This window comes from Spermophilus citellus, assembly GCF_964194105.1.
Source record: "Spermophilus citellus genome assembly, chromosome: X".
Classification (NCBI taxonomy): domain Eukaryota; kingdom Metazoa; phylum Chordata; class Mammalia; order Rodentia; family Sciuridae; genus Spermophilus; species Spermophilus citellus.
In genome coordinates, this window is record NC_138190.1 from 147,326,050 (window position 1) to 147,339,848 (window position 13,799).

The 13,799-nt window shown below is 42.2% G+C and overlaps 1 protein-coding gene across 2 annotated transcripts in view; it reads right to left on the bottom strand.

Moving 5' to 3' along the window:
• MECP2 (methyl-CpG binding protein 2) overlaps nucleotides 1–13,428 on the bottom strand; it is a 76,761-nt gene extending 63,333 nt beyond the window's left edge. Inside the window, exons 1-2 of one of the 2 annotated variants that reach the window (XM_081277890.1) lie at nucleotides 13,275–13,412; nucleotides 8,278–8,401 (exon numbers count right to left, since the gene is read on the bottom strand). In XM_081277890.1, coding sequence (XP_081134016.1) covers nucleotides 8,278–8,303 — 26 coding nt within the window. In that variant the 5' untranslated portion in view covers nucleotides 8,304–8,401; nucleotides 13,275–13,412. Of the gene's footprint in view, nucleotides 1–8,277; nucleotides 8,402–13,274 lie in introns of both variants that reach the window. The other variant, XM_081277889.1, reaches the window with a different exon arrangement.
• Nucleotides 13,429–13,799: the final 371 nt, after the last annotated feature.

The window sequence follows — 13,799 nt, forward strand, 5'->3', positions numbered from 1 at the left end:
AATCATTACCAAGATCTTCCAAACCTAGAAAAAAAAATCACTGCAATTATTTATCCTGGAGTTAAACAGAACAAAAAGACAAACTGTCACAACTGCAGACATTTGTCTATTTTATTGCCAAGTCTAATTTCAAAAACAGCTGAAAATATTAGAGCAAATTAGTACTTAATATGGATTAATACTTTCTGCTGTTTACAAAAACACGAATACCAGAAACACAGAAATTTGTTTTTTACAAATAAGTTACTAATTATGTAGAAAAATTTTAAATACACTTTATAAAAGTAATATCAAACTTACATACCTTAAGCAACATATTTTTTCCCCTAGTAGTTTGGTATGTTAAATTTATTTATATATAAAAGACATCTACTTCGTTAGTACAAATTAATGAGAAGTTAGGATTATCAAGAATTGAACACAGCTGAGCAACCTCTGCTGACTAGGCAAATAAAGAACATTAGTATATTTGTATGTATTTCTTTTTAATAAATGAAATTTGATTTCAAGGAAAAAAGTTATGTACCACTAGAAGCCCCAGAGAAACCAAAATGTTTTAATGTTTTCCAAAAACAATTCACACGTAGAAAGTAAGCTCATGCTGGAAAGTGTTCATGTTTTAGCAGCAATGTAGAATGTTGCAAAGGAGATAAAGACAAGGGAAATGGACATATCTCAGATGCATGCTTTGCTTTTATTCAAAACTAAAAATAAAACCTTTGCTCTGCCCTATCAGTCTAGAAATAAACACCTTTTGTGTGTGTGTGTGTGGAAATCTTTCACAAACATAGAAATAAAATATGTTCTTCTTGGTTAACAGGACCAAAGGATATAAACATAAACATAAACCAATGCCATTCCTTGTTTCTCTACAATTCCCTTCTCCCTTCTCCCTTGGGGCTCTGGATGGGGCTTCTGTTGTAAAAATGTTTCCATAGCACAAGGAGACATGTTAGATGAAGGAACAAATTCTGCGCAGGGCAACACAACTAGTCTCAAAAGCCAAATATCAGAAGAAAAGAGTTGCAGAATGTTTCATACAGAATATCATCCTGTAAATTTGAGAAATACTCTATAATAATAGTCTATATTGTCATGTACAACACAAACCTTGCATGGAGAGTATCCCAATCACCTTTAGGGGATGAGCTACTTAGGGAGGCAGGGCAGTGAGTGCAACCATGGGATGCAATTTAGCTGGAGTTGTCATTTTTGAATTCCATAAAAGAAAGCTGACATGAATATAGCAAACTGCTAACATTTCCTAAGTCTGGGTGGAAAGAAGATCAATAGCTACATGAGCAGAGCATAGAGGCTGGGGAGGACCTTGGAATGATCTAGGGAGGGTGGAAGACCAGGCAGCACAGAGGAACAGGGAGAAGGCTCCAGAGGTGCTGTCCACAGTAGTTCATCAGGGTAGATCTGGTCCATGACAAGACAGGAGTAAGCTTGCTCACACACAGTTCCTTTACCATGAAAATCTTTTTAAAAACAATAAAATTGAGAAGGACTCAGGGCATACCTCACAGTACAGTACTTGCCTAGAATATTCAAGGCCCTGGGTCCAATCCCCAGCACTACAGGGGGGGAAAAAGGCCAGTGTGGTGATGTATGCTTGTTAGCTGCCAGGAGGCTGAGGCAGGAGGATGACCGGTTTGAGGTCAGCCTAGGCAACTTGGTGAAACCCTGTCTCAAAATGGAAAATAAAAAGGGCCAGGGATGTGGCTCAATGGTAGAGCCCCACTCTCACTGGGTTCAATCTCCAATATTACCAAAAAAAAAAAATCAGGGAAACTAAGCAATGCATTTAGTACCACAGATGACTCCTATTCTCCTCACAGCCTGACACTATCAAGCATTAGAGAACAAACTGTGTTGGAGAAGGGGAAGCCCCATCCTCCTGGAGCAGAAGTGGAAGGATGGAAGGTTCTGTGAAGATACCTGGAGTGTCCAATGGGTGTCCAATGGATAAGGTGGGAAGGTGACAGAAGTTTGCTAAGGGCAGATGGCTTCTAGAAGAGTGCAGGATGGAAAGCGAACAGGATATTTGGGCAGAGTGTGTCACTGCCTTCTGGGGCAAAGGGAACGTCTCAGAGTGTGATCTAGTGTGGAAGGAAAGTGAAGCCTACTTGGCATACCTAGTATATCAGTGCCTGAACATTTGTGGACTACTCTCTAAAAACACAAATGCTCCTCTCTACATGGCCCAGCTTGCTGCTCCTACCTCACCTCCACATTCTGAACTACTTTAATCCAGCTCCACAGATACTCTCCTGTGTGAGCCTCTATATAAGTTGATCTTTCTACAAAACTTCTCTCCCCACTAATGCTTTCTCCTGGATCTAGCTGACAGTTTCTTATTGTTTGGTCTCAGGTCTCATTTTTTCAACGAAGTCTCTTCCCTGGCCCCATTCCCCAAGTCTAGGTGAGATCCCTTCTAATGTTAATGTGCTTTCTCAGTAGCACTGGCCTTCATCACAGAGGTTGGCCCACTGTACAGACCATTTGCTTGTCTGTACCTCCCTCCCATTAGGCCAGATTTCTGGGTTAGAGATAGTCCCCAGGAGCTAGCACAGTAGCTGACAACTAGTACAGGATTGCTAATATAAAGAGTACAACAGTTGCTGGGTGTGGTGGTGCTTGCCTGTAATCCCAGTAGCTTGGGAGGCTGAGGCAGGAAGACTGCAAGTTCAAAGTCAGCATCAGCAACTTAGTGAGGCCCTAAGCAACTTGGTGAGACCTTGTCTCTAAATATAAAGTATAAAAAAGGGCTGGGGATGTGGCTCAGTGGTTATGCAACCCTGGGTTCAACCCCCCGCACCACAAAAAGAAAAAGACATCAGTTATAGAGAAATGAAGCAACAGTGATCTGGCCCTGAATACTTTTAGGATACTCTTTATACAAACTGTGATAGGAAGGAGGAAGAAGCCCAGCAGCTGAAGGAATCTGGAGTCACACAGAGCTACAACTTAGAATGGCCCCAACATAAAAATGCTCCATTTTCTTCAAGATTCACAAACATCTAGCTGAAATTTCTCTTGTCAAGTGAAAAAAAAAGTCTTGCCTCAAATCCCCTGCTCATACAAGGTCACATTTGATGAAAAAGAAACTTCCAAAGTTTGGTTTTCTAGTGCTAACTACTGAAAACCACTTCTTCCTAAGCCTAATTATCAGCTCTCTAATCTCTACAAATAACACTATAGTCATAAATTTGTATGTTTATCTTCTTATAAGCAGTTTTTTATTAAAAGTCTACAATTAAGGCCGGGGTTGTGGCTCAGCAGTAGAGCGCTCACCTAGCACATGTGAGGCCCTGGGTTTGATCCTCAGCACCACATAAAAATAAATAAGTAAAATAAAGGTATTGTGTCCAACTACAACTAAAAAATTAAGATTTTTTTTAAAGTCTGCAATTAAAAGGCTACCCTTGGTTTAACAGTATTTATTTATTTATTTAGAGAGTGAGTTAGAGAGAGAGAGAGAATTTTTTAATATTTATTTTCTAGTTTTCGGCAGACACAACATCTTTGTTTGTATGTGGTGCTGAGGATCGAACCCGGGCCGCAAACATGCCAGGCAAGCGCGCTACTGCTTGAGCCACATCCCCAGCCCTAGCAGTATTTATTAAAGTTTAAAATGCATATACCCTTTGACTCAGCAAGTTCCACTTTCCCTAACAGTTTTAGCAAGTTCTCTTATAGATACACTTGCCTGTGAGCAAAATGGTATATGTAAGATGGTTCACTACAGCATTAATGAAATTTTAAAATTTAGAAACACAAATACCCATCAATAGAAAACTGGTTAAATAAATTATAATACAACCCATATAATAAACTATTCAAACCCTAAAGTTAAAAAGAATGACATGGCTCTATATGAATTGACTCCAAACAATCTCCAAGATACACTAGCAAAAAAGAGCAAAATTTGCAAATACATACAATATTTTATAGTTTGCATAAGAGTGCATTCCCACACATCCTTGTTTATGTGCATAAGCACATAATCAACAAACACATATGTAAAAACTTACAATAATGTAAGTTACCTAGAATCATTAAATTTATAGAGACACAAAAAAGAAGTTGCCAGAGGGTTGGGGGAAGAGAGGAGAAATTAAGAGTTAGTATTTAATGGGTATGGGATTTTAATTTTATAAGAAAAGTAAAGTTCTGGGGATGATAGTGATGATGGTTGTACAACAATGTGAATGCACTTAATGCAGCTGAAATGAACACTTAAAATGATTACATGGAAATTATATACATATATATTACCTCAATAAAAATTAAATACAGGGCTGGGGTTGTGGCTCAGCGGTAGAGCGCATGTCTAGCATGTGTGAGGCCCTGGGTTTGATCCTCAGCATCATATAAAAATAAAATAAATAAAACAAAGGTATTGTGTCCAATACAATTAAAAAATAAATATTAAAAAATTAAATACAGCTGGGTGCAGTGGCACACACCTGTAATCTCAGTGGCTTGGGAGGCTGAGACAGGAGGATTGCGGGTTCAAAGCCAGCCTCAGCAATGGTGAGGCGCTAAGCAACTCAGTGAGACCCTATCTCTAAATAAAATACAAAATATGGCTGGGGATGGGGCTCAGTGGTTGAGTGCCCCCGAGTTCAATCCCCAGTACCAAAACATTTAAATACATGTGTGCATACACACACACATTCATATACACACATGTTTTTGGTGCTGGGGATTGAACGAAGGGCCTCACAAATACTAAGCACATATTCTTCCACTGAGATATCCCCAGCCCACACACAATTTTTAAAGAAAATGGTAACGGTGGCTGCCTCCATGAAGAGAATGAATGTTTGGAAACAGGGTAGCAGGGAGATATTTTACCAATAGAAAAGTTACCATCATCATCATCATTCTAAGCAAAAAATCAGTCTGCAATTACACAAGTTGGAAAACAAACCACTTATGTCACAGCCTACCTTTATGCTCTAACTTGTCAGAATTTCACACACACACACACACACACACACACACACACACACACATCTGTGGATTCTTCCCAGTGTATTGAAAATATACTTTTGTGAATATCTACTATTATATTGAATCTTTGGAACAAGCAGTGTACACCTGCCCCTAGTCAAGAAGAAGGTGCCACATCCAAGGTTTAGTAATGCCCCTGGCTTGAAGCAGGTACCTCAAAAATTTGTGGGCGAATGACCCATTGTCTCCTGACAAGCCTGCCTTCAAGCCTCACAAAGAAAGGAATTCAAAAAGAAAAAAAGCAATTATATAGAGAAAATAGAACAAAGCTTAAGAGATACTTTGTTCACCTAAAGAAGCCAACATTTGAAAAAGCAAAGTCGGGTTCAGCAGCAAAGTGCTTGCCTTGCATTTGCAAAGTCCTGGGTTTGATATCTAGTTCCAAAAAAGAAAAAAAAAAAAAAAAAGAACCCCACCAAAAAAATAAGATTAAAAAAAGTGAAGAGTGAATGACTGTTACACCCAATGGTTAAGACAAAACTGGTTAAATAGGCTCTAGACAACATCTCATTCCAAAGTTAAATACAAAAATGTATTTTTTTAAAAAAATGGGACAAACACAGCACAATATACCTATATGATTCTTTTGTATGTATTAAATATGTATGTGTGAATACAGTACTACTACACCATCATCATCATCATCATCATCATCACCATTTTGGCACCAGGGATTGAATGTAGAGGGCCTTACCTACTGAGTCACATCCCCAGCCCTTTTATTTTGAGATAGAGTCTCACTAAATTGCTTAGGCCCTTGCTAAATTGTTGAGGCTGGCTTTGAACTTGCAACCCTCCTGCTTCAGCCTCCTGAGCCACTGGGATCATAGACAGAACTGTGCCCAGTACAACATTATTTCTTTTCTTTTCTTCTTCTTTTTTTTTTTTAGGAAGAAAGAAAATACAAGTTAATATTGACCTGTTCTTAGGGTAGGAAAGGAACTTCTGAGCATAAGAGAAAAAAAAATCAAACAGAAATTTTGTACATCAGAAAGAAAAGCAGAATCAAGACACATGATAAAGTAGGAAAAATATCTGCATGCTGACAGTTAACATCATTAATACCCTAAGAGTGACTATAAAAAATCCTTACATATCAATTTAAAAAGACATATCCTGATAGAATAATGAAAACAGAATATGAACAAGCAATTCACAAAGACCAGATACGAATGGCCAATGATTACTGAGGTTCAGCCTCAGTAATAATCCAAGGAGCACTAATTTAAAAGATAGATAGCCAATTCTGGGAGAATATTTTTTAAATAGCACTTTCTCAGACTGCCTTGGGAGCTGAGATAGCCAATTGGGAAGGTGATGTGGCAGTACCCACCAGCAACTCCAAGTCTTAGCAGTCATTATTCAAAATGAGTGACTTAAGAGGAAGTTCAATCACAGTATTTTTTAATAGCAAACTGCTAGGAAAACTAATAGAGGGACAATGAAATGGATGACTGTAAGGTGGCACCAGAATACACTGATATTTAAAAGAAATGAGGCAGAGATAAATATATAAGGTGAAGTATGTAATAATACCATCCCATTTGCTAAAAATACAAAAAATGCATACTTGTATAATCTTAGAAGATTAAGAAGGATCTACATTAAGCTATTAACAGTGGTTACTCTGGGAAGTACGAGCCGAGTAAGAGAGCACTTCTTTTTTTTTTTTTTTTACTTGATAAACTTTTAGATGGTTTGCTTTTTGTATAATAGCATGTATTAGTTTATACTTTCTTTAAAAAGGAAAATAATAAGATATAAACTTTTTGTCTAACAAGGACAAGTTCTATCCTTTGAGTTCAAATGGCCGTGTCTTTCTCATTCATAATGAATCAGAGATATTTTTTAAAAAATCTCTTCCTTTCTACATTTCTTAGGAGAAACTTATATGTCACCACTGCCTTTTATAAATCCATTCTTAAACCAGAGAAAAAGACTGTTAAAAACAAACCACACCCCAGGCCTAACATCTACCAGAAGAAGCCCATTCACTGCCCATATTTACATTTAGTCCACACAATTTATTAGACAATGCACAAAGTACTAGCCATACAACTCCCACCAGCATAAATACGTGGATTACAAAGAAAATCCTGTCAGCCAGGTCCAAAACACACCCTGCAGCAGTAAAGGGGAATGACAATTTGAATTATAGATCAGGAGTGGAACCAAATTTGGGACTTGGAGGCAGAATGATGCTCTTTACTTCCTTCCATACCCACTGTTCTCCACCACCCAAACCCCTCATATAATACCTAAATGGCTATTTGTAATGGATATCTACAACAGCTTTTATACCAACATGTCAGAAATCACTAGAGAAACACAACAAAGTGCTACTTGGGGTCTCAGCTGGAATCATAATGCAGCATATGTGAAAACTCATTTTTTGTAGGCAAAGAAATGGAAAAATTCAATTGAAACATTCTGTTTTACCACATAGAATTTTTGAAATCCAGGTGTCAAAATATCAAATGTGGAGTGACCACTGATCAAAAAAGAAAAAGCTTGAGATGTTGAGTCCGATAGTTGAGAAATTAAGGAACAACTAATTTCTACAAAACTACAATCCACACAATGGTACCAAAGTAGTCCAAAGTGCAGCTGATAAAACACGTGTCTTGGTCCCAGCCTTTCTTTCAAAAAGCACTCATCCTACTCTAGAGTCCCAAGAGCCAGATGTGTGTCTGGGTGTTTTCCTTAGTTTCCAAGGGAAAAGTGCAGGAAGCACATGCTACTAGCCATGGGCTCTGCTGTTCTGTGACAGCTTTTAGGAGGGCGTCCTTCTATGGAACCATACACCAGTTCCCATGTCTGAAAATGCATTACCACAACTCACTAACATTGACCAGTAAGACATTTACCCAAAACCAAAGCAAACAGAGAAGCATGCTGAAGACCGCTAGGCAACAGCAGCAGCACAGGTGAAGAGCTCAGGACAAGTGCTCTCAGCTCAGATGACCTGCTTCAAGGTGAACTGAAGTTGCAGATCACCAGTTCCGGCTCTAATCTGACTCCCGCCCCCAGATCACGCTGTAGTTGCCAAGTAACTCTACCCAAACTGACCTTTCAGGGCTCAGGGAAGTGACTTTTTTTTATTATATGGCACAGTTTGGCACAGTTATGTCTTTAATCTTTGGGGTACTTTTATACTATCCAAGAGTTGTATATCTTTTTTTTCCTTTTTTTTTTTTAAAAACAGATGGCCAAACCAGGACATATACTAAAAAAAAAAAAAGGAAGGTTACTTACCTGAGCCCTAACATCCCAGCTACCATGGAATCCTGTTGGAGCTGGTCTACAGAAGCAAGGTGTATTCTGGGGAGTCACATGTCACATCAAAGCAGGAACTGGTGAGTCTGTATTTTTATGGAGCCTAAAACAAAGAAAATCGTAAGTTGAAAGTCCCCATTGAGCTGCATGACGTTTTTCCCAGGGCTATTTGGGACATTCTGAAGATAAACACATAGACAAAGTACTAAATTTCCCGGCTCACCTAGCTAGAAACAAAGGATAAACTGCAAATTACTGGCACATAATGCACAGTGCTAAAATGAAGGAAAGATCCATGCTTGTTAGAATCAACAATATTGCAGATCTTGTAAACCTTGGGGGACACTTTTACACTAAAAATATCAGGAGAGGTGATTTCTGGCAAGTATTTCTTCTACCACATTACACAGAAATACTTGGGGTAAAGAATATGTGTTCAAGAGAACATGCAACACCAAAATATCATCCCAAAAAGAACACCCAAAATCCAGAAGCAAAGTTTTCCCTTTTTTTCCAAGCAGCTTAAGTTACAAAGAGCTGCTGTATCATCATATGAAGGGGCTTTAACCCTGAGAGGAAAAAAGTACCAAGGGAAATCAAGCACCCCAGGAGATCCAAAGTCATCATCTAAAATATGCAAGTCTATTTCAGAGCAATCACTTTTAAGCCTCTCAGATCAGTAAATCTCTGATGTCCAACAAACTGAGTTAGTAGTTTGATAGTTTCTCTTCTGCTTTTGAACACTTGTTCAATAAGGACTTTTGTTATTTAGGACAATCATCATCTCCTTGTTAAAACCTAAACTGCCCCATATAGGCTAACCTCTGATACCCTGCTGGCCCAAAAGTAGCACTTTTATCTTTAGACTAAAAACAAAAGGTAAGCATATACAATTTAGAAACCACTTGCACAATCACTCATGCAATTGAATCCAGAGAAGGGCAACACCAACCAAGTCTTATGGCTGGGCTGGTTGGCTGGTTAATAACTACTTGGCTGGTACCTAAAATTATCTTTTGAGGTACAACAAAGTTTCATAATTCACAAAATTCCTTTAAACAAAAAGTCAAGTCTTAGAATGTTTTGAAATCCCAGAAGTTAACAAAATTTCTCAGTTATCTGTATAATAAAAATCAAACCAGTATCCTGGTTAGGAGGCCCTGGAAAAGTCACAACTTCTCTAGACCACAAGTTGTTTTACTTGTAAACTGAGGGAGCTGGACAAAGGTTCCTTCCAGCTTTGAAAGTTTGAGATCTTTAATTAAAAAGCCAGAAAATGAGTCCAGTTAGGTGAAAAGCTAATAAAGCAAGTGTGTGTGAGCGCGCGCATGCACACACACACACACACACACACACACACACAGTCACTCACACTCTCTCTTTCTCTTTCTCTCTCTCCCCCCACCCCCAGTTCTTTGGCAGTGAAGACAAGTACACCCAGGCTTGGTCCTGTCAGTTTCAGGACCAGTAGAGTCCAGACATCTGCAGTAACTATGCACTGTGGTGAGCACACCACACACCAGCAGACCTAACAGAGTGTGCCTTAAGTAAGTTAAACAGGCCAAGGCTTTATTCTCTAAAGGAATGGGCATACCACCCTCCTCCACTTGATATGGGAATGGGTAAGACTGCCTGCCCCCAAATTCCTGCTCCCACTCAGTTACCCCACACAATATATACCTACCATCAAAGTGGTGGAACCAAGTATTTAAGCAATGACGTGCAAATCAAGCTTTCAAAAGGAAAAGGTTCCTGGGAAGAGAAAGGCAAAAGAGAACCAGGGAAAGCAGAAGAGCACATCTAAGGAGGAGGAACCCATTTACACTGGTCCTATCCAAAATGATATAAAGGCACAGCAGTTTGGTAAGACAACAGCAATGTGACTAAAAAAGACTTGTATGGAAGAAATGCAGACAAAGTTGTCCCGCTGGAGTGGTAATAATGCTCTCTATCCAACAAAAAAAGACTGTGTCTGCCAGCCACATGAGACTGCTCTGCACAAATGTCACCACAACAGAAGGCAGGGAAAACAAGCAGCTGTCCCGCCACACTCTCTGGACCTCACCAATCAAGGACTGCACTTCACCATCCTGTACTTAAAACACTGGTTACTACAAATATCAAACATTTTCTATGATTCTTTCCTCCCCAGAGATAACTCAGGAAGCCTGGTGACAAACTGTTCTTAGTCAATTAAAACATTTCCACTGATAGTCACCTTTATAAAAGATTATGGGTTCTAGAATACATCAATTATCTTGCAAATAGTCCTGGCAGGTACATGAGAGGAGGAAATCTGGCTCCAGCAAGAATCTAACAAATTTACCTCTGCTGTTCTTTATTCTAGGTTAAAGATACTCTTGTTCCATCTCCATGTGGAGAAAGGTGTGTTCAGTGTGGGCAAGGTTGTATTGGACTCATTCAGTCCGTTTTTCTTTCAAACTTCACAGTTTGCCTCCCAGCCTGTCTAGATTAGGTCTCACAGAGGTAGGGCAGGCAGGGAAAACCACTCTGGCTGGAGATTACAAACATGTAAACACAGAATGCAAAACTATACCATAACCCTCCAAACACACTGTTTTGTGTGTCATGCCCTACACCTACCTCAGGATTCAAACAGCAAAAAAGAGCTAACTAACTGCATGATGTTTTCTTGTAAGACCTGATACTCTAGGTTTAAAGCATTCAAGGCAAAATTTTAATAAGAAGAAACAGAAGGTGTGATAGGCCAGTACTAGCAAGAAAGTTGTACATGGCTTTTTCAAGCTGTAAGATAGGCTGACTTCAGATGCTACCAGGCACTTTACAGAGAAACTAAATTCTGGAAGCTGCCTGCACTGTTCAAAGGGCTAGAGGTTTATAACAAACAGGTAATTGGAGGGGTACCTGAGGAGGCAAACACATTGCCAACTATGAAAACAAATCAGAGACTTTAAGTTGTCATGTTCTAGACTCAGGTTTACTAATCTCAGAGTCACTGTCAAGTGAGGATTGTGTGTCTGTGTGGAAGTGAATGCACCCCAGTAATCAGCTGCCTAGCTGACATACCACGAATGGGTGATCTAAAGCAACTTATTATAATCAACTGAACTTCTACTAGATTGTGCTTTTTAAGGTTGACATATCGAGGTAAGAAAATAAAAGCAAGTGTTTCCTAGGCTTTCTGACTGGGATTTACAGTAGAAACCCTGAATAGCCCACATATAAGCCTATTTCCCTAAATCTCTGGTGGAAATTCCCAAAAGAACCAAAAAATCCAGACACTGTCTTTTTATAGGGACTAGCATATTTCAAAAGACCCAAAAGGTCAGCTTAATCTTGTTATTAACTGAAATTGCTGAGATTGAGATGAAAATTCCAGCCACAAAACCCCAAAATTCTCCCCTAGAGTAATAACTGCCTATTAGTACAATTTTACTATGCAGGCTAGAAAAATGCTTCATTTTTATAGTAAAACAAAACACCTAAAACTTTTGAGAGTCGTACAACATCTAAGCCACTTAACATCATACAACAGTAGGTTTGGTTCCATGATCACCAACCGCCCTCTGAATTTGATCCTGTCATCTCACAGTTTGGGGTAGTGATACTCAACACTGGAGACAACCTGCGGATGGCTTGGCAGAGCCCATTCGTGTTCCTGGAAAAACAACCAGAAGCACACATCTGCCTGACCATGAGTCAGGAATATCAATTTTGTGGTGGAGCCCATTTCTGCTGTGACCAACCCATACGCGAACACATTCACAAAAGAAGCAACCGCTATAGAGATATTCCCAGCAAGTCTTTCCCCTGGGGGTCCGTCCATATTTAGCAATGCCATAAAGGGTCTGCCCTGTGACAGCACTCTTTTTAGGCTCTTCACAACGACCTTAAGTCTTCAGTACAAAACCACAGAAAATATTGCCACTGCCACATCAAAGTCACCGAGTTTCAGTTTGGGTGATTCAGTCATAACCAAATTAAAAAGAGAATAAACTTTCAGAGACAATCGACAGGAGTCACAGCAATGCAATGAACCTGCCCCATCTGGTACTGGTGATCCTGAGCACTCCAAGGCGTCAGAACCCGTTGCATACTATGTCCCACTCCACTTATGTAACTGGAAGATCGCCGGCGAAGGGGGGGGGAGATGGGAGGGCGTTCATATTCTGAAGCCACAGCACCCCAAAAGAACCTCTGAGTACCCTGGGGCACGCTCTCACCAAAAAGCCTTAGATGCTGCCGGACGCACAGTCCCCTACCCACGGTTCTTGATGAGAACTATAACCACCTCTTTATGATGAGTTGTGAGATCCAGGAACACAATGTCTAGTCCTTTTTGTGGGTGGACAATAATCTCCCACCTACTTATTCCTGTTAGATGGGGAAAGGAGCTGGTGGACCGATTCGCTCGCAGTGGGGGCAGAAAGTCATAGAATGGGCGAGAAGGAGGGGGAGGCAAAGCTTGGAGATGGGGGTGAGAGCTCAGGAGCCCTTGTGGCGCACTCTCCCGACGGGAGGTGGACTGCGCACGCGCGCCGGTGGGGGGGGCGAGTAACGGGAGAGGGGGCGCGCGAGGGAGGGAGAGGGGAGAGCGCGATCCAGGGAGAGGCCGGGGCCGCGGGCACGCGACGGCGCCGTGGCCCGAAGCCCCAAGAAGGGCAAGAGCGCGCGTAGCCCCGACAGGCAAAGCCCGGGCGACAGGGGCGCCCGCGGCGCCGGGGGCCGGGATGCACGCAGAGGGCGGAGAAAGGGGGGCGCCAGGCGAAGGTGGCTCCGGGGAGACCGCGACGAGGACGGTCACCCGCGAGCACGGGTGATGGGCCGAGAAGAGAGCCGCCACCGGCGGCAGCGGGAGGGGGAGGGTAGAGAGGAGGGACGCCATCCGCCAGCCGTGTCGCCCGACCCCTCGGGCCCCTCCCGCGCCACGTCCCGCCCCTACCCCCCGCCCCCCGGCAAGGGTCCCCGCCCGCGGCCGCGGCGGTCCCACTCACAGTCTCTCCTCCTCGCCTCCTCCTCCTCCTCCGCTCGGCGCGGCGGCAGCGGCGGCGGCCATTTTCCGGACGGCTTTTACCACAGCCCTCTCTCCGAGAGGAGGGAGCGCGCGCGCCGCCGACGCCGGGACCCCGCACGGACGACGTCGCGCCCCGCCCTCCCGGCCGGCCTGCGCGCTGCTGCACCTGCGTGCTCACGCCCCGCCTCCGGCACCGCCGCAAGCCTGCCCAGTATTGGTTGGGGTGGCCAGTCTGGGGCGGGGCCTCGGCGGCGACACCCTCAATTGGCGGGAATTCTTGTCCGTTTCGGCAAGGGAAAAGTGGGCGGATCCCTGCCCAAATGCTGATTGGTTGCCTTCAGCCGTCATTTGGGGAAAAGTGGCGGCTTGGGCGCGGAGGGGCTGGTTTAGTAGGCGGAATTTAAATGCTATGGATTAATGGGCCCTTGCGGATGCTGGGGCAAAGGAGGGCCTAGGCTCGGGACGCCTGTTTGCGTTTCCGTACAGAGCGGTTGACTTTGTCCAC